General features: G+C 27.2%; 1 protein-coding gene across 2 annotated transcripts in view; it reads left to right on the top strand.

The window, feature by feature from the left end:
* The window catches only part of LOC127289329 (dmX-like protein 2), a 50,864-nt gene that overhangs the window by 6,193 nt on the left and 19,016 nt on the right, over positions 1 to 25,655 (top strand). For both annotated transcript variants that reach the window (XM_051317190.1, XM_051317189.1), the window contains exons 5-15: positions 2,765 to 2,897; positions 3,339 to 3,536; positions 3,861 to 4,042; positions 4,165 to 4,283; positions 4,452 to 4,545; positions 6,667 to 6,823; positions 7,037 to 8,601; positions 17,943 to 22,216; positions 22,369 to 22,553; positions 22,638 to 23,232; positions 25,171 to 25,423. In XM_051317190.1, the coding sequence (XP_051173147.1) occupies positions 2,765 to 2,897; positions 3,339 to 3,536; positions 3,861 to 4,042; positions 4,165 to 4,283; positions 4,452 to 4,545; positions 6,667 to 6,823; positions 7,037 to 8,601; positions 17,943 to 22,216; positions 22,369 to 22,553; positions 22,638 to 23,232; positions 25,171 to 25,423 (7,755 nt within the window). The remainder of the gene's footprint in view (positions 1 to 2,764; positions 2,898 to 3,338; positions 3,537 to 3,860; positions 4,043 to 4,164; positions 4,284 to 4,451; positions 4,546 to 6,666; positions 6,824 to 7,036; positions 8,602 to 17,942; positions 22,217 to 22,368; positions 22,554 to 22,637; positions 23,233 to 25,170; positions 25,424 to 25,655) is intronic.

Raw genomic sequence — 25,655 nt, 5'->3', positions numbered from 1 at the left:
CAGGTTATCATCACCTGTTCACCTTTTTTAACCGTATTTAAAATTTTGTCACCTTTTTTTTTACCTATTTTGATAACTTGTTACCTTTTTCACTTTTCTCATACCACCAGTTTGATTTTTTAAACATAGAAAATAATTTTTTTTTTTACATTAATATACGTATTTATATACCTGCTAATAATGTATAATTGGATTTTTAATTGATTTTATTGTTTCCGTAAAAAAATCTTATAATTTGGTTTAATTTTCGTGCTCTACAACTTATATTAATTTAGAAAATATAAAATAGAGACTTTCATATTTTCTATAAATGATTCAATTGATCCAAGCTTGAATTTATCAAAAATTTCCATTGATTTAAAAATGATTTAGGTAAAACTTCAATAAATCTAAATTTAAATAAATTAAATCACTTATTGATTAAAATAGTAATCGATCTAAAATTTAAATTTCTTTTAATTCTAATCAACTATCAATTGAATCAATTCATAATTAAATTTATCCAATTGAATCTGTTCAAATTTTAATTAAATTAAATTTAATTCAATTCAAATTTTAATCGATACAAATTTCAATTCAATCTTAATTTTTAATATTTAAAAACAAACGACTTTTTTTGCGCCTTAAAGTCGATTCGAGGTCTGAAAAGAGAGAAATAGTAGGAAAACGCGTTTTTCGAACTTCAAATTATTAGATTTCTATTGAAATTCATTTTTAATGAAGAATTTTTGTCAAGGAAGGAAATGTCTGGAAATTAAAAAATTTATTCGTTTATCAACCATGAAGTTGTAGGGAAGTATGTAATGAAAGTTAAATGTTATTAAATTTCCCATTTAAATCAAACAATAATAATTAAAATTGAGCTTATTATTCAGAGAAAATAATATATATAATGAACATAAATAGGGTCAGTTGGGGTAAATGTGGACAAAATCCCTATTTTTGACAAATTACGTAAGTTTCTTCCTTTAAAAGGTAATATTTGCGGGTTTATTTTTTTTAAGTTGTTATTTACATTCCCAGGATTAATTTTATGCAGGAAAAAAAAATTTAAATAAGCTTTAAACGAATGAAACTGACTGTCCCCCTTTACCCCAAGATTTAGAAAATTTTATAAAATTTTGGGTAAATGGGGACAGCATAGTTCCTAAAAAAGTTTTTCGATTTTTAATTTTTGTTTTATAAATTTTTAATGTTAATGCAAACTGTAAAACTATTATTTTTTAAACATTTTGGTTTATTTTGCCTTCAAAATTTTTTTTGTGGTTAAGAGTGTCGAACGGTCTCTGAAATTCTTTGCCGAATCCATACAAAAACGCAATTGAAAAATGAAAAGTAGGAAAGTAATATAATAAATAGCTATACGACTTTGTGCTCCCTGCTTGCTTCTGCCATCTGACGTCGGCAGAACGTAACGAAACATAAACAAATATTTCAAGTAATATTAATATTTAATTTCAATATTCAGGTATAGAAGGACAATTAATACAATAGGGTTGTCATAAATGGTTTATTATAACCAGACTTTCAGTCCACTCTATTGTTGTTATGTCCCCTTTTCTCCTTATTTTTCTTTTAGAATATTTAATATATTAATTTAATATTTTATCACAAATTAACTTTTAAACCACAATTTTGAACCAAATTTAAAAATTCTTGTTTCCTCTAACTCAGAAATAAATTCTAAACTGATTAAAAATTCAATTAATTTCTGACAAAAATTATGGTACAGCGTACATATTTGTTTATAAAAATTGTTTCAAAAAAATATAAAAAATATCTAAATAAATATAAATTGATTTAAACTGTTCTTGAAATATTTTTTAAAAATGAAAAAAATATAATAACAGCTGTGACTTTGTGTTGATTGCATGCTTCTGCCATCTGACGGCGGCAAAACGTAATTTGGTTGATAATAACAAGCTGTCTCCATTTACCCCAAAAATTTGAAAACTCAGGGTAAATGTGGACAGCTTGTTATTATTAACCAAATTGATAAAAATCAAAGAATTTAAATGAATTTCTGTTATAGGAGTCATAAGGAATAAGAAAAAATTTTTGTATGATTTTTAAGTCTGTTTTCTTTGAAATGCTCGACAAAATACTGAAACAGTTTGACTTTGATTTTCAAGTTTTTATGCATTGAGCTATAACTTGAATTATCTTGTTGCCAATTGTCAAGATAAAAGCTTGTCAATACTCAGAACTTCTTGTAAGTGATCTGAGGTTAAAATATTGACGTTGAACTTAATTTTAAAACTTTAAATTAAGCTCCAACACTTCTTGTTCTAATTTACCCCCTGTCCCCATTTACCCCAACTGACCCTAAATATTGCATATTTATCATGTAAAACGTATTTTAATAACAGCATCAATTTCCAAGGATGTTGAAGTTCACAACGTTTGTTATCAAACAATTTTTAAAGAAATATTTTTTTAAATGAAAAATTCTATAAATTTTTGTCTCAGAAATATTTCTTTCAATGTTTATTGATCAAAAAATTATTAAAAAAAACACATTTTTTCTTGATAAAAATTTTTCGTCTTAAAAAATAATTTGTTTTCTAATCGTTGATCATAAAAAAACGATCATCTTTGTTAATAAATAAATATATATTTATTATTTTAAAAATCAAACATTGTTTTAAATTCATTATAAATATACAAAGTTTTTATATATGTTAATGCATAATTCTTAAATGAAGTAAACTAATTTAAATTTAAATTTTAAATGATCTAAATTTGATTATTTTTTTTATTTCAGTGTTCCCATCAAAGAGTATTGATCACTCGTCGTTTAATCTGACAGTCAATGATAGTTATAGTTTCGTTTACGTTGCTCATCCTCGTGCTGTCACTCACATTTCATGGCGAAAAACTAGTAAATACATGCCAAAGTAAGAAACTTGATTGAAAAGTCTTTAAGGTAGTTCGTCGACTACAGTCACTGAAAAAAGTTTAAATGTTTAAAATTGAAAATATATTTTCTAGAATGAAAATTTCAATTTTTATTAAATAAAAAATTAATATTATAATTATTAATCATCCACTTGTTTGAGAAACATTATTTTTTTAGATTTTTTCATTTGTTTCAAAATCAAATTGTAAAAGAAATTTAATAATTAGTTTATTATTATTTTTTATTTTAAATTTAGATGTAAATTAATTTTCTAAAAAAAATTACATTTATTTTGAAATGTTAGTAAAAATAAAATTGGTTCTTTTTTTTTGGTAAATTTTCGACATTAACTTTTTGCATTGACTATTGATGATGATGGAATTTTATTTCTTTTTTTGTGAAATGTAAAATAAAAAAAAAAATAATTCTGTTTAAATAGGGGATCAGTTTCAAATATGTTAGTTACTTCCTGTCGTGATAATATTTGCCGAGTTTGGACAGAGACGATACCACCGGAAATTGAAGGCTTAGCCAATATGAGTCAATTTGAAGGCAGTGATAGACATGGACATCATGGAAAAAATCGTCATCATAATATGCATAAACACAGGTTTATGCAACGCCTTAAACACATGAAGTAAGTTTATTTATTTTTTTTTTTTTGAGTCGTTATTTATACTAACTTCATGGGTTTAAAATTTTAAATCCAGAAGAAAAGATTTCAAGAATAAATTTTTTCTTTTTTTTATTATAAAATTTTTCATTTTTATTTTGTTTACCCAATTTTTAAAAAATCCATTTTTTGTTTTAAAATTAAATTATTGGGTAAAAAAAATGTAAAAATTGATTTTAAAGTTTGGTTTATTTGAAATTTGTAATAGTTTTTTTGAAGACAAAAAAATTTGACTTTAAAAATTCTCCAAAAACAAGCAGAAAAATAAAATTGTGCAATTATTTACAGAACGTGTTTTCATATTCGTCGTCATGCAAAACAACAACAACACCAGGCAGGACACACTGCCCCAACTCTTCCGACATTACCGTCAACGTATTCAGTTCATGATTTTCATAATAATTATCAAACATCAGCGCACTATCCTGGAATGCATTTTCATCTTGCCGCAAGCATTAATGCTGAAACAGGTGCAATAAATTTCATTTTATTCTCTTTATTTGATACGTGATAAATTAAAATTTTTCAATTTTACAATAATTTAACTAACTTAAACTAAACAATTGAAACGAAGAATTAACGAATGTTACAGATATTCCACTTGTACCAAGTTTAATTACCGGTGATCCTGATCGAGAACCGAATTTCATTTTACATTGGTTGAATAATAAGGAAATGCATTTTACAATGCAGGCGGAAAATATTTTACAGGTTGGTTCTTTTATATTTTTTCTTTGAAATTTAAATTTGAAAGTATACTTTTATTTTATATTTAAACAAATAATAAACAAATTTTTTTTTTTATTTTTTAGAACTGAAATATATTATGATGAAAATAAATTAAGTAAAAATATAAAAATTATTTTATAATAATTTCAGGAATTGACGCGGAAAGTCGTGGAAAAGGAGGAAGGTATGCAAAATCAGGAAGTAGAACAAACGGAACACGATTCAGAAGACGAGCATACACCAAGTACGTAAAATTTTGTTTGTTTGTTTTTTTTTAATGATTGTTTCTGATAATTTTTTCGAGTTTGTTCACTTTCTTAAATGCACTAACTCTACCATGAATTGAACTAACATTTTGCTTATATTTTGCATTTATTTAAAAAAAAATCAATGATTTGCGAAATAATAATTTATACTTTATTAATAATTTTTAATAATAATAAAATAATAATAGATAATAATAAAAACTTCATAATGACGTAGGTACCTAACTTAATAATAATTTTAAATTTATAAAGAAAATAAATTTGATATTATAACAAAATATTAAAGATTTTTTTTTATTATTAAAACATTTAAGTTAAAGTGCAAAATTTTTAAATTCACTCAAAATTTTGAAAAAAATACTTCAGTTATTAAATACATTTTTTTTTTTTTTGACAATTAAATATGTACTGTCAATTAAAAATCAAAAAAGTTAAAGAAGAATTGGACAGACAGTAAAAATAAAAAATAGTCCTATTTCATATTTTTGTATTTTTAATTTAAAAGTTTTTCAATAAAAATGTGAGCAATTTTACTTTTTAATACATTAAATCATTAAAAATTGTAATTGCAATTTTATTAAATATTTGAATTTTATCTATGATTTATTCTTTTATTAGAAAATTATGAAACTAATTAATTTATTTAATATTTGACAGTAAAAGTTAATCAATCCGAAACCTTTAATGGATAAAAAGTTTTAATTTAAATGTTTACACTTGCATTGAAATACTTTTAAAATTGTTAAAAGGTTCTTTATTTAAAATTACAGAAATATAAAGTTTGATTAATTTTTCTTCTGATTGTTTGTTCAATTCTTTTTTAAATATTCTAGACTTTGCCTTGCCAGTTTAAAATTTCTTAAAAATGAAATAATGAATAATTAAATAATTTAATTTTTGATATTTCTCTTATAAATCCGTAGCTTCTCTTAAAATGTTTTGCATTATTATAATTAACAATATTTTATCGCATCTATTTATTTAAATATAATTTTATTACATTTTTCGCTTTATTTCAATATTTTACACACTTACATTAAAAAGTATTTTCTCTCTTCGCTTCTATTAAACAAAAAATTGAATAATTTACTAATTAAATGTTGCACAATTCATCTTATATTTTTGCATAAAAAGAAAATTTCTGAACACAATAAGAAGAAATGAAAAATTAATTTATTTGTGTGATTCTCTCGAAATATTTCTTTTCATGAGTTTAAAATTATTTTTTATTTATTATATTTATCTATAAAAAATTGGAGATTTTTAAGGACTTACTAGAATAAAAAATTTCTTAGTAATTGTTCTTTTGATTTTTGGACCTATTTTTCACTGATAGTTTGTAAAAAATAGATTTTAATTACATAATTTATATTTCACATAATCGGAATTTCAATTTGTCTAAATTTTAATTGATTTAAGTTTCAAATTATCTGAATTTAAATTTTCTCAAATTTTAATTGATTTAAGTTTCTGATTATCCGAATTTTAATTTATCTTTATTTTAATTGATTTATGTTTCACATAATCCAAATTTTAATTGATTTAAATTTTTAATTATTCGCATATTAATTTGTCCAAATTTTTTATTGATTTAACTTTCAAATTATTCGAATTTCAATTTGTCCAATTTTTTATTGATTTGAGTTTCAAAATATCGGAATTTTAATTTTTTCCAATTTTAATTGAATGAAGCTTCAGATTATTCGAATTTTAATTTGTCCAAATTTTAATTGATTTAAGATGCAATTTATCCAAAATTTAATTTACCCAAAAACTAATAAAATATGATTAGATTTTTTTTTAAAAATAATTACTACAGTTAGAAAATCTTGAGGGTATTCAAAAGGAATATTTCGTGAAAATCACTTAATTATTTCTATAAAATTAAATTAAAATAAAAAATAAATAAATTAAATTTATGTAGAAAAAAAAGTTTCTCTCGAGAGATTGGTTCTAAATAAAGAATTTTGCAATTAAATTTATATTTATAGTAAACATATATAATTAGGTGATATTGGTGCATGTTTGCATGGTTGTTGGGTAGAAATATGGTTTATTAGGCAGCATCTTATCGTGTTATGGTATCGTGCGACCAACAGAGAAAGGCACTAAACATCAATCCAGTCAAAAAACAAATGTTGTTGGTGGACGAGCGATGAGTCAAGAGGATCACAGTAGCGATGAACATCATACGGCACATACAACATCGTCCCATCCTAGTCTTCCTCACAGTGCCCATTCTCACCAAAGCCTTAGGTAAAATATTTTCTCAAAAAAAAAATTTGTCTTGGTTTTCCCCCTTAAAAATAAAAAACTATTTTTTTTTCTTCTAAATATTGTCGTGAACTGACCAAAAATAATGGAATTTTTTTTCTTTCTCTCATTTTCGTTTTCCAAAACTGAAAATTTTTGTCATTTTTCTTTAAATTAAGGTCAAAAAAAATAATAATTTTATCTTAATTTTTACAGTAATACAACATCAATTAATTCAATAGCAACGGATGCAACATCGTCAATGAATCATGCACCCGATTCTTTGGATACAAAAATTGAAACACTACTTCGCGATTGGCATCACAATCCCGATCTTTTATTTTCAATTCATCCAATTGATGGTTCATTTTTAATTTGGCATATTGAATGGTTAGATGAATATCATCCAGGATCATTTCGTCAGGCACAAATATCATTTTCCACACGTATTCCAAATGCTTTTCCATTGGGCGATGCATCAACAATGAGTCACAATGTATCAATGTATTCGCACAATACAGGTGGTCCATTGTTAAGTATTCGTGAAGTTGCAAAATCATCGACAAGACATTCAGAAACAAATGAAGTGACAACACCATTGCCAAGTCTCATTGAACAAGACGAGGAACAATCGACACTAACATCAAAAGCTGGACAGGAATTAATGAAAAATGTACAAAATTTTTCAATAAATCAAGAAACAATACAAGAGAATGGCACTACGACAACAATGGAAAATGGAAAATCAACACAAGATAATGTCAACGATATATTAACACAACCAAGTCCAATTGTTTCAATGGTATCAAAACATGAGAATGGAACATTAAATCTTTGGCAATTGACATTTGCCGATAAGACAAAATTTTCACAAGTATTAAGTATTGGTCATGCTTGTCGTGCATCGGGTCATCGTTTTCGTGTCAATGATATTACTTGTCATCCGGTATTGCCACTATTAGTGACAACATCACATCATAATGTTGCATTACCTGATTTTCCAAATGTTGATCAACAGCACAATGAAGCTGAATCAATTGAGACAATTATCAATAAAGAAGATAAGGATATAATGTCACCTACTGGATTTTGCAGTGAATTAATACTTTGGCGTGTTGATGCTGTGGGTCCATTATCAAAAAGTGGCGGTGTTTCTGAATTGGCGCGCATTAATTCACCGGAAATATCGGCATTCAGTAATGTCGCCTGGATACCAACACTTCTTCCTAGTACAACATTGGGAAATTTGTCAAATTCACCGAGTGCATGTTTTGTCGCAAGTGACGGTGAATCATTACGTGTTTATCAAGCTGTCATTGATGCACGAACATTATTGGCTGAAGTTTCAATTAGTGAGAGACGAAGTCGAATGATGGATTCAATGGCAAGTTTATCGACTGATATTTCATCTGATGATGGTATTCGACATTCAATACATGATCGTATTAAAATTGTTTCACAACAATCGACAGCGCGACCTGGTTGTGTTATTCAATTGGATGCAATTTCTGATGCGACACATGATTGGCAGAATACCCAATTTCTTCATGTTTTTCAAGAGCAATTAATAACTGGCGAGAGAAATGATGAGAAATTACCTGGTCTTGATACGACAATTAATGATTTGGGTTTAATGGAATCGACACTCGATGCAATGGTGGATTTACAACAATCGGCAGTATTTGAGGAGCCGTTTTATATTGTTGTCTTGGAAAGGACACAAAGAGGAACGACTGTTCATATGTGGCGATTGGTAATTGCATCGCAGCCAGAATCAAATGGTTTGTATATCAATTTAATAATTGAGGAGTAAGTTTTTAAAAATTGATAAATCCATGTTTTCTTATTTTGAGAAATTTAAATTTAAACCTAATAACATGTCTCACATATCCACTTAAGAGTGTTGAACGGTCTCTGAAATTCTTTAGTTAAGAGAGACTTTTAATTATCGCCCTATAATAAACGGCACTGAACGTGAAAATGATAAACATTGATTTTGAAATACTTTTTTTCTCGAAACACGGAAACTTTTACAAAATCGGCAAAAATATCAAGGATTCTTAGCTTATAAATTTTCTAAATCCGAAAGATTTTGCGAATCCATACAAAAACGCGATTGAAAAACGAAAAAGTAGGAAAGTTATATAATAACGGCTGCGAGTTTGTACTCCCTGCATGCTTCTGCCATCTGACGGCGGGAGGACGTAATGATCCTGTCATTATATTACTTTCTTACTTTTTGTTTTGCAATCGCGTTTTTATATGAATTATTATTTAATTATTATTATTTATTATTATTATTATTATTATTATTATTATTATTATTATATATAATGATAATAAAATAATTATTAAAAAAATAATAATAAAAATAAAAAAAGCGATAATTAAAGTCTATCATAATTGGAGATTATTATGGTTTTAGTGATTTTTTCTAATAAAAAGAATTAAAACTATATATAAATTATCATGATTAAAACCAGATATTTTTAAATTGAAATTTCTTTGTTAATAAAATTTTTTTGTAATTCGTCAGTGACAGAGCGATTAGAAAAGGTCTTGTAATATGTTAAATCAGCGCGTTTATCTCCACTTTTATGAAAAATGGATTTATCGACTTTTGAAAACTTGTTTCACATATTATAAGAATTATAGAAATTTTTTGAAGATTTTGAGGATTACTGATGGTAATCTGTTTTGTTCGAAAAGTTTCCAAATAGTAATTGTCAAATATTTAGAATAAGACGCACATATTATTTTTTCGTTGATCCACTTGTGCTCTTTGATTTTTTTTTCACTTTAAAAACCTTAATATTAAAGAATTTTATTTACTTTTAATTTTTGAAATTATTTTTTCTTTAATAATCAAAAGCAAATTTACTTAAACAAAAAATTTTTTTTTTATTTGACCACAAACAGCCTTAAAGTGCAATTGTTATATAATTTGTTTATAACAATTTTTAAGTGTAAAAACTTTTTTTTACTACTTGTCTAATCTAAACACTAGGGGTAACTGCAAGTCTTTCATTTTTTTTTTATTTTCAGTCTATTTAAATAATTTTAAACTATAAATTTGAATACACCTATACAATTTTTGAATTAAATATTAAAGAATACATTATTGTTATTTTATTCTAAAATATGATTATTTAGATAAAAAAATAATAACAACATTAAAGTGACCGGTTTAGACAAATTTCCCATACTTCCAGTAATATTGCTAAATAATTTCAATATACAGGGTGATTTTTATATTCCGGACCCCCAAAATATCTTGAAAGGAAATAGTTTTTGAGAAAAATGTTGTATACAAAAGTTGTCAGGTTGAAAAAAATCTATTAAATTGAATAATTAAAAAACGGGCCCAGGGCCTTATGTGGGCCCTACAGACAAAAAAGTAAATTTTTTAAATGGAACCAAGTATTTTCAAACTCAGATTCTTGTAGCCAGTGATTTCCTCTTTTCAGACATGTGGTAACTTGTGGGCCCAAAGTTAAATTTGGGCCCAAAATTCGATTTTTTGTGGTTTTAAAGGTGATTTTAGTGTAACTTAGTTCCAAGGGGTTTTCGGGATCCCTGATTACGAATATGAAGTCAGTTTTTAATAATTTTCAATAACGGACCCAAAATGACTAATTAAAAATGAAAAAAATTAAGGAAAATTATGAAACTTCTTATTTTAGACTTACTTAGCCTGCTAATTGTTAATTCAATGTTACTTTTATTGCTGTTAATTTAGTATCATAAAACTAGGGGTAAAATAAACAATAGATTTTTTCAAATTTTAATATTTAGGGGCTTATAAGGCCCAAAATTAGATTTTCTTTGGTTTTAAAAGTGATTTTAGTGTGACTTAGTTTCGAAGGGGTTTTCGTGGTCCCTGATTACGAATCTGAAATCAGTTTTTAAAAATTTTCAATAGCGGACCCAAAATGACTAATTAAAAATGAAAAAAATTAAGGGAAATTATGAAACTCCATATTTTAGACTTATTTAGCCTTCTAATTATTAATTAAATGTTATTTTTATTGCTTTTAAATTAGTATCATAAACCATGGGGTAAAAAATTAGATTTTTATACAAATTTTAAATTTATGGGCTTATAAGGCCCAAAATTCGTTTTTTTGTGATTTTAAAGGTGATTTTAGTGTGAATTAGTTCTAAGGGGTTTTTGGGGTCCCTGATTACGAATCTGAAATCAGTTTTTAAAAATTTTTAATAACGGACCCAGAATGACTGATTAAATATGAAAAAAATGAAGGAAAATAATGAAATTTCTCATTTTAGACTTATTTAGCCTTCTAATTGTTAATTCAATTTTACTTTTATTGCTTTTAATTTAGTATCATAAACCTTGGGGTAAAAAATTAGATTTTTACCAATTTTAATATTTACGGTCTTATAAGGCCCAAAATTAGATTTTCTTTGGTTTTAAAAATAATTTTAGTGTGACTTAGTTTCGAAGGGTTTTCGGGGTCCCAAATTATGAATCTGACATCGATTTTTAAAAATTCAAAACAGCGGACCAAAAATGACATAGAAATTAATAAAATTAAGGAAAATTATAAATCTTTTTATTTTAGACTTATTTAGCCTTCTAATTGTTAATTCAATGTTACTTTTATAGTTTTTAATTTAGTATCATAAACTTTAAGGGAAAAAAAATTGATAGATTCTTACTAACATTAATGTTTAGGGGCTTATAAGGCTGAAAATTCTGTTTTTAGTTGTTTTAAAACTCATTTTTAATCAACAAAATTCGATTTTTTGTGGTTTTAAAGGGGATTTTAGTGTAAATTAGTTCTAAGGGGTTTTTGGGTTCCCTGATTACGTTTTAAATTCATTTTAGTGTAACTTAGTTCCGATGGGTTTTCGAGCTTCTTGATTACGAATCTAAAATCAGTTTTTAAAAATTCAAAATAGCAGACCCAAAATGACTGATTAAAAATAAAAAAAATTAAGGAAAATTATGAAATTTATTATTTTAGACCTATTTAGCATTTTACTTGTTAACTTAATGTTACTTTTACACAGCTCTAAATTTACTATCCTTTGGGGGCAAAAAGGAAGATTGGTTTATTTTTTAAATTTAAATTTTGGGGGCTTATGGGTTCCAAAATTGGATCTTCTGTGGTTTTAAGAGTCATTTTAGTTTAAGGAAACTTTCTGCTTTAGAATTGAAAAAAGACACGTTTTAAAACTTTTATTGTAAGGAAAGTATTAAATAAAATGCCAAAATTTTTTGGACATTGTTGCAAATTACATAGAGAAAATTAAAAAAAAAATTTTCAGTGTTTTTCATTTTTAATCAGTCTTTTTGGGTCCACTTTTTTGATTTTTTAGAAACTGATGTCCGATTTTTAATCAGGGACTAAAAAGACCCCTTGGAAATAAGTCACACAAAATAACTTTTAAAACTACTGAAAATCTAATTTTGGGCCTTATAAGCCCCTAAATATTAAAATTGGTAAAAATCTAATTTTTTACCCCAAGGTTTATGATACTAAATTAAAAGCAATAAAAATAAAATTGAATTAACAATTAGAAGGCTAAATAAGTCTAAAATAAGAAGTTTCATTATTTTCCTTCATTTTTTTCATATTTAATCAGTCATTCTGGGTCCGTTATTAAAAATTTTTAAAAACTGATTTCAGATTCGTAATCAGGGACCCCAAAAACCCCTTAGAACTAATTCACACTAAAATCACCTTTAAAATCACAAAAAAACGAATTTTGGGCCTTATAAGCCCATAAATTTAAAATTTGTAAAAATCTAATTTTTTACCCCAAGGTTTATGATACTAATTTAAAAGCAATAAAAGTAAAATTGAATTAACAATTAGAAGGCTAAATAAGTCTAAAATATGAAGTTTCATAATTTCCCTTAATTTTTTTCATTTTTAATTAGTCATTTTGGGTCCGCTATTGAAAATTTTTAAAAACAGATTTCAGATTCGTAATCAGGGACCACAAAAACCCCTTCGAAATTAAGTCACACTAAAATCACTTTTAAAACCAAAGAAAATCTAATTTTGGGCCTTATAAGTCCCTAAATATTAAAATTTGAAAAAATCTATTGTTTATTTTACCCCTAGTTTTATGATACTAAATTAACAGCAATAAAAGTAACATTGAATTAACAATTAGCAGGCTAAGTAAGTCTAAAATAAGAAGTTTCATAATTTTCCTTAATTTTTTTCATTTTTAATTAGTCATTTTGGGTCCGTTATTGAAAATTTTTAAAAACTGACTTCATATTCGTAATCAGGGATCCCGAAAACCCCTTGGAACTAAGTTACACTAAAATCACCTTTAAAACCACAAAAAATCGAATTTTGGGCCCAAATTTAACTTTGGGCCCACAAGTTACCACATTTCTGAAAAGAGGAAATCACTGGCTACAAGAATCTGAGTTTGAAAATACTTGGTTCCATTTAAAAAATTTACTTTTTTGTCTGTAGGGCCCACATAAGGCCCTGGGCCCGTTTTTTAATTATTCAATTTAATAGATTTTTTTCAACCTGACAACTTTTGTATACAACATTTTTCTCAAAAACTATTTCCTTTCAAGATATTTTGGGGGTCCGGAACATAAAAATCACCCTGTATATATTGAAAGTAAAAGTAGAAAAGTAATATAATAACAATTGCGACTTTGTGCTCCCTGCTTGCTTCTGCCATCTGACGGCGGCAGAACGTAATGAAACATAAACAAATATTTCAAGTAATATTATTATTTAATTTCAATATTCAGGTATTGAAGGACAACTAATACAATAGGGTGTCATAAATAGTTTATTATGACTAGACTTCCAGTCGACTTTATTGTTTTTATGTTCCTTTTTCTCATTATTTTTCTCTTGAAATATTTAATATTTAAATACAAATTAACTTTTCGACCACAAAAAAAATTTATATCCTTTTAAATTGTTCTAAAAAATATTAAATATGTTATATAATATTTATATAAATATTATATATAAAAAGTTGCATTTCAAATATTTTTTTAATTTTTTAAAACAATTTTTATAAACAAAAATACACATTAAGGTCAATTTAGATAAGAAGTTAATCGAATTTTTTAAAATTAATATTAAAAATCTAAGTCGCTATGATGAAAAAAAAATATATTAGCAGTTAATTTTATCATTTGTATAAATAAATCTTATAAACAATTACTCATTTTGGCTGTTTGTGTGCAAAAAAATTTGCGTTTTTTATAAAGTTTGGGATTTTTGCGCTTGCGTTTCCTTTTAATTAAACAATTGTTTTGCGATAAATTTTCTTATATCTTTAAACAGTTTATTTTAACAAATACACTGTCCAAATTTTTTTGTCCTTAAATTAATTGAATTTTTAATCTGCTCTGTTTTTACAAAAAATATTCATTTATTAAATTTAGTAGGTTTTATTTAAACAATATTTATATACTTTTTAGAAATAATTCATGTTTAATGTAATTTATTAATTTTTAATATTAAAATTGCTATATGTAATATAATAACAGCTGCGACTTTGCGCTCCCTGCATGCTTCTGCCATCTGACGGCGGCAGAACGTAATGAAACATAAACAAATATTTCAAGTAATATTATTATTTAATTTCAATATTCAGGTATTGAAGAACAACTAATACAATAGGGGGTCATAAATGGTTTATTATGACTACACTTCCAGTCGACTCTATTGTTGTTATCTCTCCTTATTTTTCTTTTGGAATATTTAATATTTTAATTTAAATATTTTAATACAAATTAATTTTTTGACCATAATAATGAACCAAATTTGAAAATTCTTGTTTTTCTCCTAATTCAGAACTAAATTCTGAACAGGTTAAAAATTCGATTAGTTTATGACCAAAAATTGCGGTACAATGTATTATTGTCTATATAAATTGTTTGTAAAATATGAAAAATTATATTTTAAAATAATTGAAATTTACGCACAAAAATCTAAACCAAATTTATTCACAAAAATAATTGAATGAAAAAAAATTTAAATACCTAAATGATTGAACATCTAATTAATTTACTTTTTTAGACCATTGATTTGTATTGTGAATAAATTAATAGTACAAATTGATTTAAAAATTTTCTTTTATACTATTGATAATTTTTTAGTTTATTTTAGAAAAATAGTTTTTTTATATTATTTGTTTAACTGCAACTTTGTGCTCCCTGCATGGTTCTGCCATCTGACGGCGGCAGGAAGTAACGAAACATAAATTCAAGTAATATTACTATATAATTTCAATATTCAGGTTTAAAAGGACAACTAATACAATAGGGGGTCATAAATGGTTTATTATGACTGGACTTCCAGTCGATTCTATTGTTATCTTTCCTTATTTTTCTATTGAAATATTTAATAATTTAATTTAATATTTTATCACAAATTAACTTTTAGACCACAATTATGAAGCAATTATAATATTCTTCGAAAATTCAAGTATCTTAAAGCATTTCCCAATTAAAAACTTTTGGAATTCAATTTTTGTATGTGATTTCTAATTAATTCTTCTCAACGAAATCACTTAAAACTCTTAGGGCCAGTTTCACCAACTCCGGTTAAAAGTTAATCATCGATTAAAGCCAATTTAACCGCTCATGATTGGTCGGTTAGGGATTTAATCGCTGATTTACTTTTAACCAGAATTGGTGAAATTGGCCCTTATTATAATTATTGTCTGAAATTTAACACAATCCTCGACACAATCTTTTGAAATTCAATTATCCTCAAAAATTTCAATTTAAAAGTTTCTAATATTTAATCATTTCTAAAATTTTTTGAAATTAATAACTTCAATTATAACTCTCTCGAAATTCAATTATTATTTTCAATAATTTTAATAATATTCTCCGAAAATTCAACTATCTGAAACCATTTTTAACTTAAAACGTTTTCAAATTATTGTATTTTTGTCTGCAATTTCTAATAAATTTTTTATTAACAGAAATCATCAAAAATTTGAAATTAAAATTATGACAAAAGTTTTAATTCAAATAAATTGCTTAAATCAGACTTGAAAAAATTATAAAAATGGAACTTTAAAAATTTTTTTTTTTTTAGAAATTTGTCCTATTTAAATAAAATTTTGAAAATATGTTTTACAATTAGTTCGATTCTGAAATGTTCAAAATAAATTTTCTTGATAATATTTTTATAGAATTATTCTCATTACAAAATTAATAAAATGAATCAAGATTCGCGGTAGAGAATCGACGTCAAGTAAAAAAAAAATTTTTCCGCGAATATATTTTCTCAAAATATTGTCATTTTTCAACCAAAATTGGATATCTCGAAAAGTTCTTTACCGATTTTGTTCAAACCTTTTTTGCCGGGTAAAAAATGTAAAAAAAATAATTTTTAGTGGTGAAAATGGGAGGAAGCCCAAAAAATTATAAAAATTAGGCTCAAGAAAGTGAAAAATTTATGATTGTTTGATTTTTAGCCACGCCTGGAGCCTATACAGTTTAACGGATTCGCATGAAACTTATAAATAATAATTATTAGTTTATAATCTCGATATACATTTCAGAAAATGTCAAAACACTCAAAAAATTTAAAAATTTTCAATTTTTTATGAAAAAAATTGTTTGCTTGATTTTTAGGTAGACGAGGAGCACATTATTTTTTACCGATTCGCATAAAACTTACTAAAAATATCAATTATGTTAAAAACTCGATAATAATCAAAGAAATCTGAATACAATCAAAAATTTTTGAAATTTTCAATTTTTTACGAAAAAGAATTGAATTTTTGGCTAATTAGACACACCTGGAGCCTATAATTCTTTACCGATTCGCATGAAACTTACCAATAATATCAATTAGGTTAAAATCTGAATACATAATTGTAGATATTTGAATACACTCAAAAAATTTTTTAATTTTCACTTTTTTATGATAAAAAATCGATTTTTTTGATAATTAGACACACCTGGAGCCTATAATTCATGACCGATTTAAATGAAACTTACCAATAATATCAGTTAGGTTAAAATCTCGATATATAATTGTAGATATTTGAATACACTCAAAAAATTTTGAAATTCTTAATTTTTTATTGTAATTTTTTTTGTAACTTTTGCTAGTAAATTTTTATTGTCTTTGATAACATTATGTTTATTTAAAAAGTTTTTTTTTTAATTTTTTCTTTTCTTTACTAACTTATTAAAATGTGATACGCGGGACCTGATCCCAACAAAAACATCTTCGATGCAAAAAGTTACGCCAAGCAAAAATTATCTTAACCATCGAAACAATTTGTGAAATGAATGTTAGCCAAGTAAATTTTAGGATTATGTTAAGTTTTAATTAATTATTTTTAATATAAATAATTAAATTTAAAAATGGGAAATTATACAAATTATAATTTTAAAATATGCGTGCTATGTAGAAAAAAAGAATTGTTTTGGTCTAAATATGAATTAGAGTTATTAATTATCAAAATAATTAATTGAAATCAATTTTTGATTAAGAAAAATTTCTATCGTACGCGCAGTTATAAAAACTTAATTATTTTGATAATTATTAACTCTAATTCATATTTAGACCAAAACAATTCTTTTTTTCTACATAGCACGCATATTTTAAAATTATAATTTCTATAATTTCCCATTTTTAAATTTAATTATTTATATTAAAAATAATTAATTAAAATTTAACATAATCCTAAAATTTACTTGGCTAACATTCATTTCACGAATTGTTTCGATGGTTAAAATAATTTTTGCTTGGGGTAACTTTTTGCATCGAAGATGTTTTTGTTCGAATTTAATATCTAATAACATTAGTTATTTAAAGTAAAATATTCATTAACCTTTTAAATTTTGTTAGAATAAAAAATCGACTTTCTCGACTTCTTTTGGAATATAAAAACGACTTTTTGTGCCTTAAAGTCTATCCGAGGCCTTTTTTCAAAAAAATTCCGTATACCCTGTTACAAAAAAGACGATTGTTTTGAATGAAAGCGAAAGTCAACTTTTCGAAAGATTTAAAAAAGAATTAAATATAGTCTTATCCCAAAATTTTTGCCTTCAATCTCCGGCAATTATTATTATTGTTAAAAAACCTTTGAATCTTAATAATCTTCAGACTTTTTTTTGTCTGTAAATTTACAGGTTTATCAGAATCAATGATGTACGTACCAGATTCCCAGTTGGTCCAGGACGAAGATGATGAAGGTACACCAGGACGATATAGTCACGCCGATGGACGTAGATCACGACGACCAAGTCAAAGTGGAAATCGAAGTCGTCGCGAGAGTCAAGCCGATTATGATTCAACATTTTTTCATCGACGACATCACAATAGTCATGTACTGATAACAACAACAAAAGTTTGTACACAAGATTTACCCTTACCAGATGGTGTTGAAGTTGTTCATGCAGCACCAGCCGCTGGACATTTGAGTAGTTCATCAATTTATCCCGCTTGTTTTGCGCCCTATATCGTTGTAACAGCGTGCAGTGATAGTACAGTGAGATTTTGGAAGTGTAAAGTGACAAAAGTAGGTGAGGAAAATCAATTAAATTATGAATGGTGTGAATGGGAAATGATACGCAAGGATAAAGAATCAACGATTGATATTACGGGACAACCATTAAATATCAGCGCTGCTTATAGTGGTAGAATTGCGTGTGCCTATAAATATGGAAAATCATTTACACGACCAACAAAAAGTGATCCAGATTCACGTTATGTGAATCTTTGTGTTGCAATTTATGAATGTGAAAGTACAGGTGGTAGTGAATGGATATTAGAGGATACAATTCATTTGAAGAATATTCATTTACCGAGAATTCAGGTTGATCAACATTTGGATTTGAGTTATTTATATGATAGTAGATTTTTACAAAAGAAACAAAGATTAACGCAAGTTTTACAAACATTGAGTCATGAGGATGTGAGATCGCCAAGAAATGGTGAGAATGGTGATAGTACAAAAGCTGGACTATTGGCTGTACCATCGTTTAGTACATTGCAATCGTTGAGAAAATCAATAATTGAAAATGGAAATACATGTCCATTGACACAAAAGCATTTAGTACAACTTGATTGGGTTTCAAAAGAGGATGGATCACATATATTGACTGTTGGTGTTGGTTCAAAAGTAATGTTATTCACGCCAGTTTGTTCAGATCTTGCTCAAGCTAATATGAAAGCAATGAAAGAATCACAGGGTACAAATCGACCGATATTACGTAAAACATCATCGCTTGCACAACCACAATTTGTTGATGAGATACGATGGATGAAATTAAGAAAAATTGAATTAACAACAGCCGATGGTTTACCACCATTACCAATGCAAATATCATGGGTTAGAGATGGTATTTTAGTTGTTGGAATGGATTCAGAGATGCATGTCTATTCACAATGGAAACCAAATCCAAAGAATGATTGTTTTCATTCGGGATTACAACATCAAGAATCGGATGAATTTCAAGCGAGTCGAAATTTACGCGATGAAGATTTACGAACATTGGCTAATGAAACATCACAGAGACGATTGGCAAATGTATCATCGATGACACATTTATCGCGTGTGAGTAGTATTAATTTAACAATGTTGGACGCTAAGAAAAAACGTGGCCTACAAACGGAAGGCGCTAATTATGATTATATGCCGGATTATGGATTATTTGAGGCATCACGTATTGCATGTCCTGTATTGCCGCAATATCATCCAAAGCAATTGATGGAATTATTGAATTCGGGTAAAATTCGATGGGTTAAAGCGATATTGGCACATTTGGTGAGATGTATAGCGAGTTCGTGTACAATACGTGCGGATGATGAGAATTTAATGAAACAACGTAGTGGTTGGTCGAGATCGAGGACAATGTCAGTGAGTTATGTTGGTACAACATCGCCATTGGAACCAAGGGGTTCAACAACACAAATACCCGAGGAATTGACATTGGATTATGCGGAGATAACGTCGATATCACCATTGCCATTGTGGACATTGTTGATAGCTGATAAGGAGACGAATACAATAATACAACAAAAGGAGGATAAACAGGATTATAATGAATTGTTTGATGGTAATGTTGATGAGGGTGATTCATTGGACGATATGCTCGATGATGATTATGATTCATCGCGACAAAAAGATAGGAGATCATCGGTACCGGAGCGTCAAGGAATTTCTCATTTTGGTCCAAGGCAGGGACGACTGTTGTCACGTCTATTGACACATACACATTTACCTGGTTTATCGAGTTTGGATCAAATGCATTTGCTTGCATTGGCCGATACTGTGTCAACGTGTAATGTTGATTTTGCCGAACGTTTTGCAATTGATGCGGCTAAAAATGCAATTGCAAAGGAAAATTTAACGGGTATACCTGATGGTGAAGCTGTATCGACAGATTCATTAGATGATTGTGGTCTTCGTTTTCTTTTGGCAATGAAGCACTATAATTATTTAATTCGTTGTTTGCCAATGTCACAGAGAGCACAATTTCAAAAACAAGGTGTTTCATCGAATAATCTTGTTTGGGCATTTCATTCAGAATCGGAGGAGGAATTATTGGGATTGATACCGTCTTATGCTAAGGGACAACCAAAATGGATGATATTAAAAGAATTGGGCGTTGGATGGTGGATTAGAAGTAATGCAGTGTTAAAAACATGTATTGAAAAAGTTGCTAAAGCTGCTTTTCAACAAAAACAAGATCCATTGGATGCTGCTATTTATTATTTGGCAATGAAAAAGAAAAATTTAGTTTGGGGTTTATTTAGAAATCAAAAAGATGATAGAATGACGGCATTTTTTGCGAATAATTTCACTGAGGATAGATGGCGAAAGGCGGCATTGAAGAATGCATTTGCATTACTTGGTAAACAGAGATTTGAACATGCGGCGGCTTTCTTTTTATTGGCCGGTGCATTGAAAGATGCAATTGATGTGTGTTTAAATAAATTAAATGATATTCAATTGGCAATGGTAATTGCAAGACTCTATGAGGATGATACAACATCGCCAAATTTAAAGAGATTATTATTTGAGGAAATTTTAGGCTGTGACAAAGAGGGTAATAATCAGGATATGAGTAAATTTCATCCAGATCCATTTTTACGTAGTATGGCATTGTGGATTCTTAAGGATTATTCGGGTTCGCTTAATACTTTATTGTTGACGAATGTTGGAACAATGCATCCGCAATATAATGACGAATCAGAGAAACCTGAGGGAACAACAGCGAATCCAAATGTTTTTAATTTCTATGTGTATTTAAGAACACATCCGCTATTGATTAGACAGTATATTGCATCGACTGCACAGGATAGAAAGAAGGGACATTCGGTGGTGATTTCGGGTTTTAGCTATGGTACAGAATCAAAAGGACAGCCTGATAAACAATTAACGTTGGAGGATAGTATTACACCATTGGAGAGACAACTTTATTTTACAACAGCACATGCACATTTTAAAGCTGGATGTCCTGCTCTTGCACTTGAAGTTTTATCGAAATTACCCAGTAAAGTTATGGATTCAAATTGTGAAGATTCGCCGAGTCTTCTTAATAGTCCGGTTAAATCGAGAGCTCAAGATTTGCAAATTGATACGGGAATTATTAGTTGGGGTGGTTCAAAAGCGCCGGAAATTAAGCAGGAGTCATCGACGGCCTTTGATTGGTCACAGCCGGAGGTTAAAAAGAGTGATGAATTGGTTTTGGATTGGGGAAATGATGATGATGATAATGAAGATGGTGAGAGTCCACCTTTGAGTATGAATTTTGATAAAAAGGAAAAGAAAATCGAAATTGAGAAAGATAAGGAAGAGGAAGTTAAGACAAATGGATCATTGGATATAATGGCACAGCAATTGAAATTTGTTGCGTGTCTTAAGATTCTTATGGAGGAATTATCAACTTTGGCAACGGGTTTTGAAGTTGATGGTGGACAATTGCGATATCAACTTTATGTATGGCTGGAAAGAGAAGTCGATGCTTTGAAGCAACTTTGTAATTATAGCGCCAACACTGATGGTGATACAATTAATTCCTCGGAATATGAAGGTGGAATGGTGGATGATGTTCCACCTTATAGACCTGGTGAACAGCCGACGTTACATGAAATTTTACTCTCTGAGAAACTTGATTTTGAAGCAAAAGTTCAACGGGCAGCGAAAAGAAAAAAATGGCTTAAAGCTAATGAAACATTACTCAGAACACTTTTGTCTTATTGTTCATTGCATGGAGCATCGGGTGGTGGATTAGCGTCAGTGAGAATGGAATTACTTTTGTTGCTTCAGGAACTTCAACAGGAAAAAACGCAACAACAATTGTTGAGTCCTCTTCCCTTTCCAACAACACTGCCATTACTCAGTGCAAGTGTAGCTTGCAATAAGACTGTCATTGCTGATCCAGTTCGTCATTTACAGGTAAATTATTATTTTTGATGCATGGTAAATTAAATTCATCTCAATCTTGAAATATTGAAAAAAGTGGTGAAAAATTCTCTTACTCCGAAATTTTGAATAATTGATTTGTTAATGTATTTTTGTGTATTAAATTGTGAATATATTTTTTTCAGTCTTTGACTCATGATATGCTGCAAACATTGGTGGAATTGAGAAATACTCCAATGCCTCATAAAAACACTCATTACTGTGAAGTTTTTATCATGAGAGATCTTGCCGTAGCTCTCAGTGCCTGCATCTATCAATCTCTCTGTGATTCCGATACATTTGTCATGAAACATCATCAGTTCGATAACAGGTATAATTTTAATTTGAAAAAAAAAATTCTTTTCCTTTAATTTAAAAATTTTGTTAATCACTGATTTTATAATTAAAAAATTAGCTTTCCGGCGTCCTCGGAAGTAGAACCATTCTCAGGTGGTCATTTGGTGGCGTCAAATAAATATCATCGTCGTTATTCCACGGAAGATGGAATTGTAATAACAACATCGCCGACAAAATGGCCCGGTGTAACAAGTTTACGAGCACTTTTGGCACGTGAAAAAGATGAAGATACACCAAAATTAAATATTCTTTTGTCCGAGGCATTTGTTGCGACTTACATGAGTCTTTTTGTTTATGCTCTGTCGAGCTGTGACAGTCATATTTTATATCGATTGGTGGGTCAAAAATTTGACAATAACACGTGGTCAACACTTTTTGGTGGTGGTGTTAAGAAACTTTTACGTGTCGCAAGCACTGGAGCACAATCATCTGGAACACCGGTGGTCGAACGAACTGAGAGTATCAGTGAAATTCAAACTGCAACTGGCATGTGGAATACAATGACATCATTGACGAAACAACGAATGAAATTAAATATGAAACTTCTTGGACAATTCACGGGACAACAGCCAAATATGAAGGAGGATAAGCCAACATATCGTGAACAATTTGTCTCGCCGCTAATGAGTATGATATCATATTTTCTTATAAAGGTGAGTTATTAAAATTATTCAACTTTAATAGCGTAGAAAATAGAAAGATTTTTTCAAAACTTAATTAGTTTTAAGTAATTTTTATTTTTTCAAAAAATTTAAATTTTATTTTTTATTTATTTTTATTTTCACAAAAATGTATTTCAAATTAAAAATATACTTGATTAAAATGTAAAATTTTAGATGTCAAAATAATTTAAAACAGCCACTTGAAATTCTTTTGTTTCCGAATGTCATGATGTTTATTGTGGATTCCAAAATCAGTTCATTACACTTATTTTCTTGACTAAATTACAAGCCTCGGATTGTATGAATTTTTCGATTTATTTTACAAAATGAAATTAAAAATTAATTAATTTATTAAATTACAAAAAAAAAAATACCTATGACTTTTTTACTACAATTTTTTGACTTATTTTACAAAATTAAATTAAAAATTTTTAAAACGTCTTCAGCAATTAAAAAATTTTCAATTCAAAATCTTCTTTAATTTTATTAATTCTAAAAATCTAGACTGTAGCTCTTCTGGAATTCAATTATTTTTAAATTTTCTATTCAAAAATTCTTCGCCAAGTTAATTATTTAATTAAATATTTTTTTAATACTCAATTATTGTCTGTAATTTGTAAAAAATATTCAGCAATTCCATTTTAAAAATTTTAAATTCTTCACCAATTTATTTATTTTTAATAATTTTAACCAAGTTCTTCTAAAATTCGATTATTTACAATATTTTTTAATATTCAATCATTATTTGTAATTTGTAACAAAAAATCTTTAGCAATTTAATTTTACAAAAATTTCCATTTAAAATCTCTTAAAATTCAATTATAATCTATAAATCTTAAATATGTAACTCTTTCAAAATTCAATTATTTTTAAAATTATCTAAAAAATTTTTGTCTTAAAACAAGAGTTCAAAAATGGTAATTTGCTGCTACATTAAATGAAAAATATTGTTTCAAATAATTATTTTTTTTTTTACATTTTGATTTTGTTTCTTTAAGTTCAGACAAAATTCAAAATTTTCATCCAATTTTTATAAACAATTAAATAGCTTTTTTTACTCATTGATACAACTTCTGTAATCGTAATTTTTGCAATGTTATTAAAAAATTATTTAATAAAAACAATTTGGATTTATTTATAATTTCTGAAAAAAGAAATAATTTTAACAACATTGAAAAATTTACAATTTGTTAAGAATGAAATTTTAATGAGTAAAATCAGCTATTGTTTATAAAAATTGGATGAAAATTTCAAATTTTGTCAAAACTAAAAGAAAAAAATCAAAATAAAAAAAAAAATTATTTGATGCAAGATATTTACTCAACATCATTTTTTCTGTAAGTGTAATTATTACAATTATTATAAGTTTTAACAAAAAAAAGTATAAAATAAATAAATGAAGAGTTTAATTATTAAGTGTCCTAATTGATACTAAGTAGAGCATTGTAGATAATATTTTCCATATGTATGCAAACGATTAGTAAAATTAACAAAAAAAAAACAAATTACGTTTCTTAAAAAATAGTTGTTTAATTTTTGAAAGATTCAAAAAAAAAATTTATTTTTTTCTTTGAATTTAATTTTAATTAAAAATATGCTCAAAGTATATTCTAATTTTTGAATGACATTGAAAACATTTTCAATTGTAATTGTTAAATGAAAAATTCATTGTCAAAGAGCTCAATCCCCAATTACTACCAAAATAAATATTTTTGAAAAATATTCAAGGGAGTAAAAATGTATACCTATAAAAAAACATAGATAACTTACAAATCGAAGACGAAAGTGTTTCACACTTTCAAGTGGTTGTTTTCACTTATTTTGACCCTTGAGAATTTTAAATTGAACATTGAAAATTAATAAATTTAAAAAAAAGAAGAAATTATTTTCTAAACGATTGAAATTTTGTTATTAAATAATTATTTGTAGCCGAGAATCGAGAACGAGTACGCTGATGAAATTGATTATGACTCATCGGATTCGGCGGTATCGGATCTCGATTCATCGGAGGATGAGGAAGACGTTTTTGATACGAATGCAAAACCAAAGAGTAAACCAAAGGATAATACCGAGCACTCGAATCCTAATTCGTACAGCTGGAGTATTCTAAGATTAGCCATTGTTCGAATTCTACAGCAGCAAATGCAAGACTTCTTGAATATCGCAGGAATTGAAATGCAAGGTATGTTTTTGAAAATTCATTTCAACAATTTTGTTAAATTTTCATTGTTTTCAATTTTTTCGAATTTAAACAAAAATGCGACTTATTTTGACTTTTCTTTAGTGTAAACTGGGACTTTTCAACTTTTTTTAAACTCGAATAGAATTTTTTTTTGTTTAAAATTGAAATGAAGTAGCAAAAATCTTTTTCCATAAAGGGTCAATCCATTATATTTCGACTGAAGTCGTCGCTG

Source organism: Leptopilina boulardi, unplaced genomic scaffold (genome assembly GCF_019393585.1).
Source record: "Leptopilina boulardi isolate dan_hultmark-lab unplaced genomic scaffold, ZJU_Lbou_2.1 LbouV2_405, whole genome shotgun sequence".
NCBI classification, from domain to species: domain Eukaryota; kingdom Metazoa; phylum Arthropoda; class Insecta; order Hymenoptera; family Figitidae; genus Leptopilina; species Leptopilina boulardi.
Note: the sequence above shows the minus strand (reverse complement) of the source record. Positions and strands in the feature narration are given on the sequence as shown.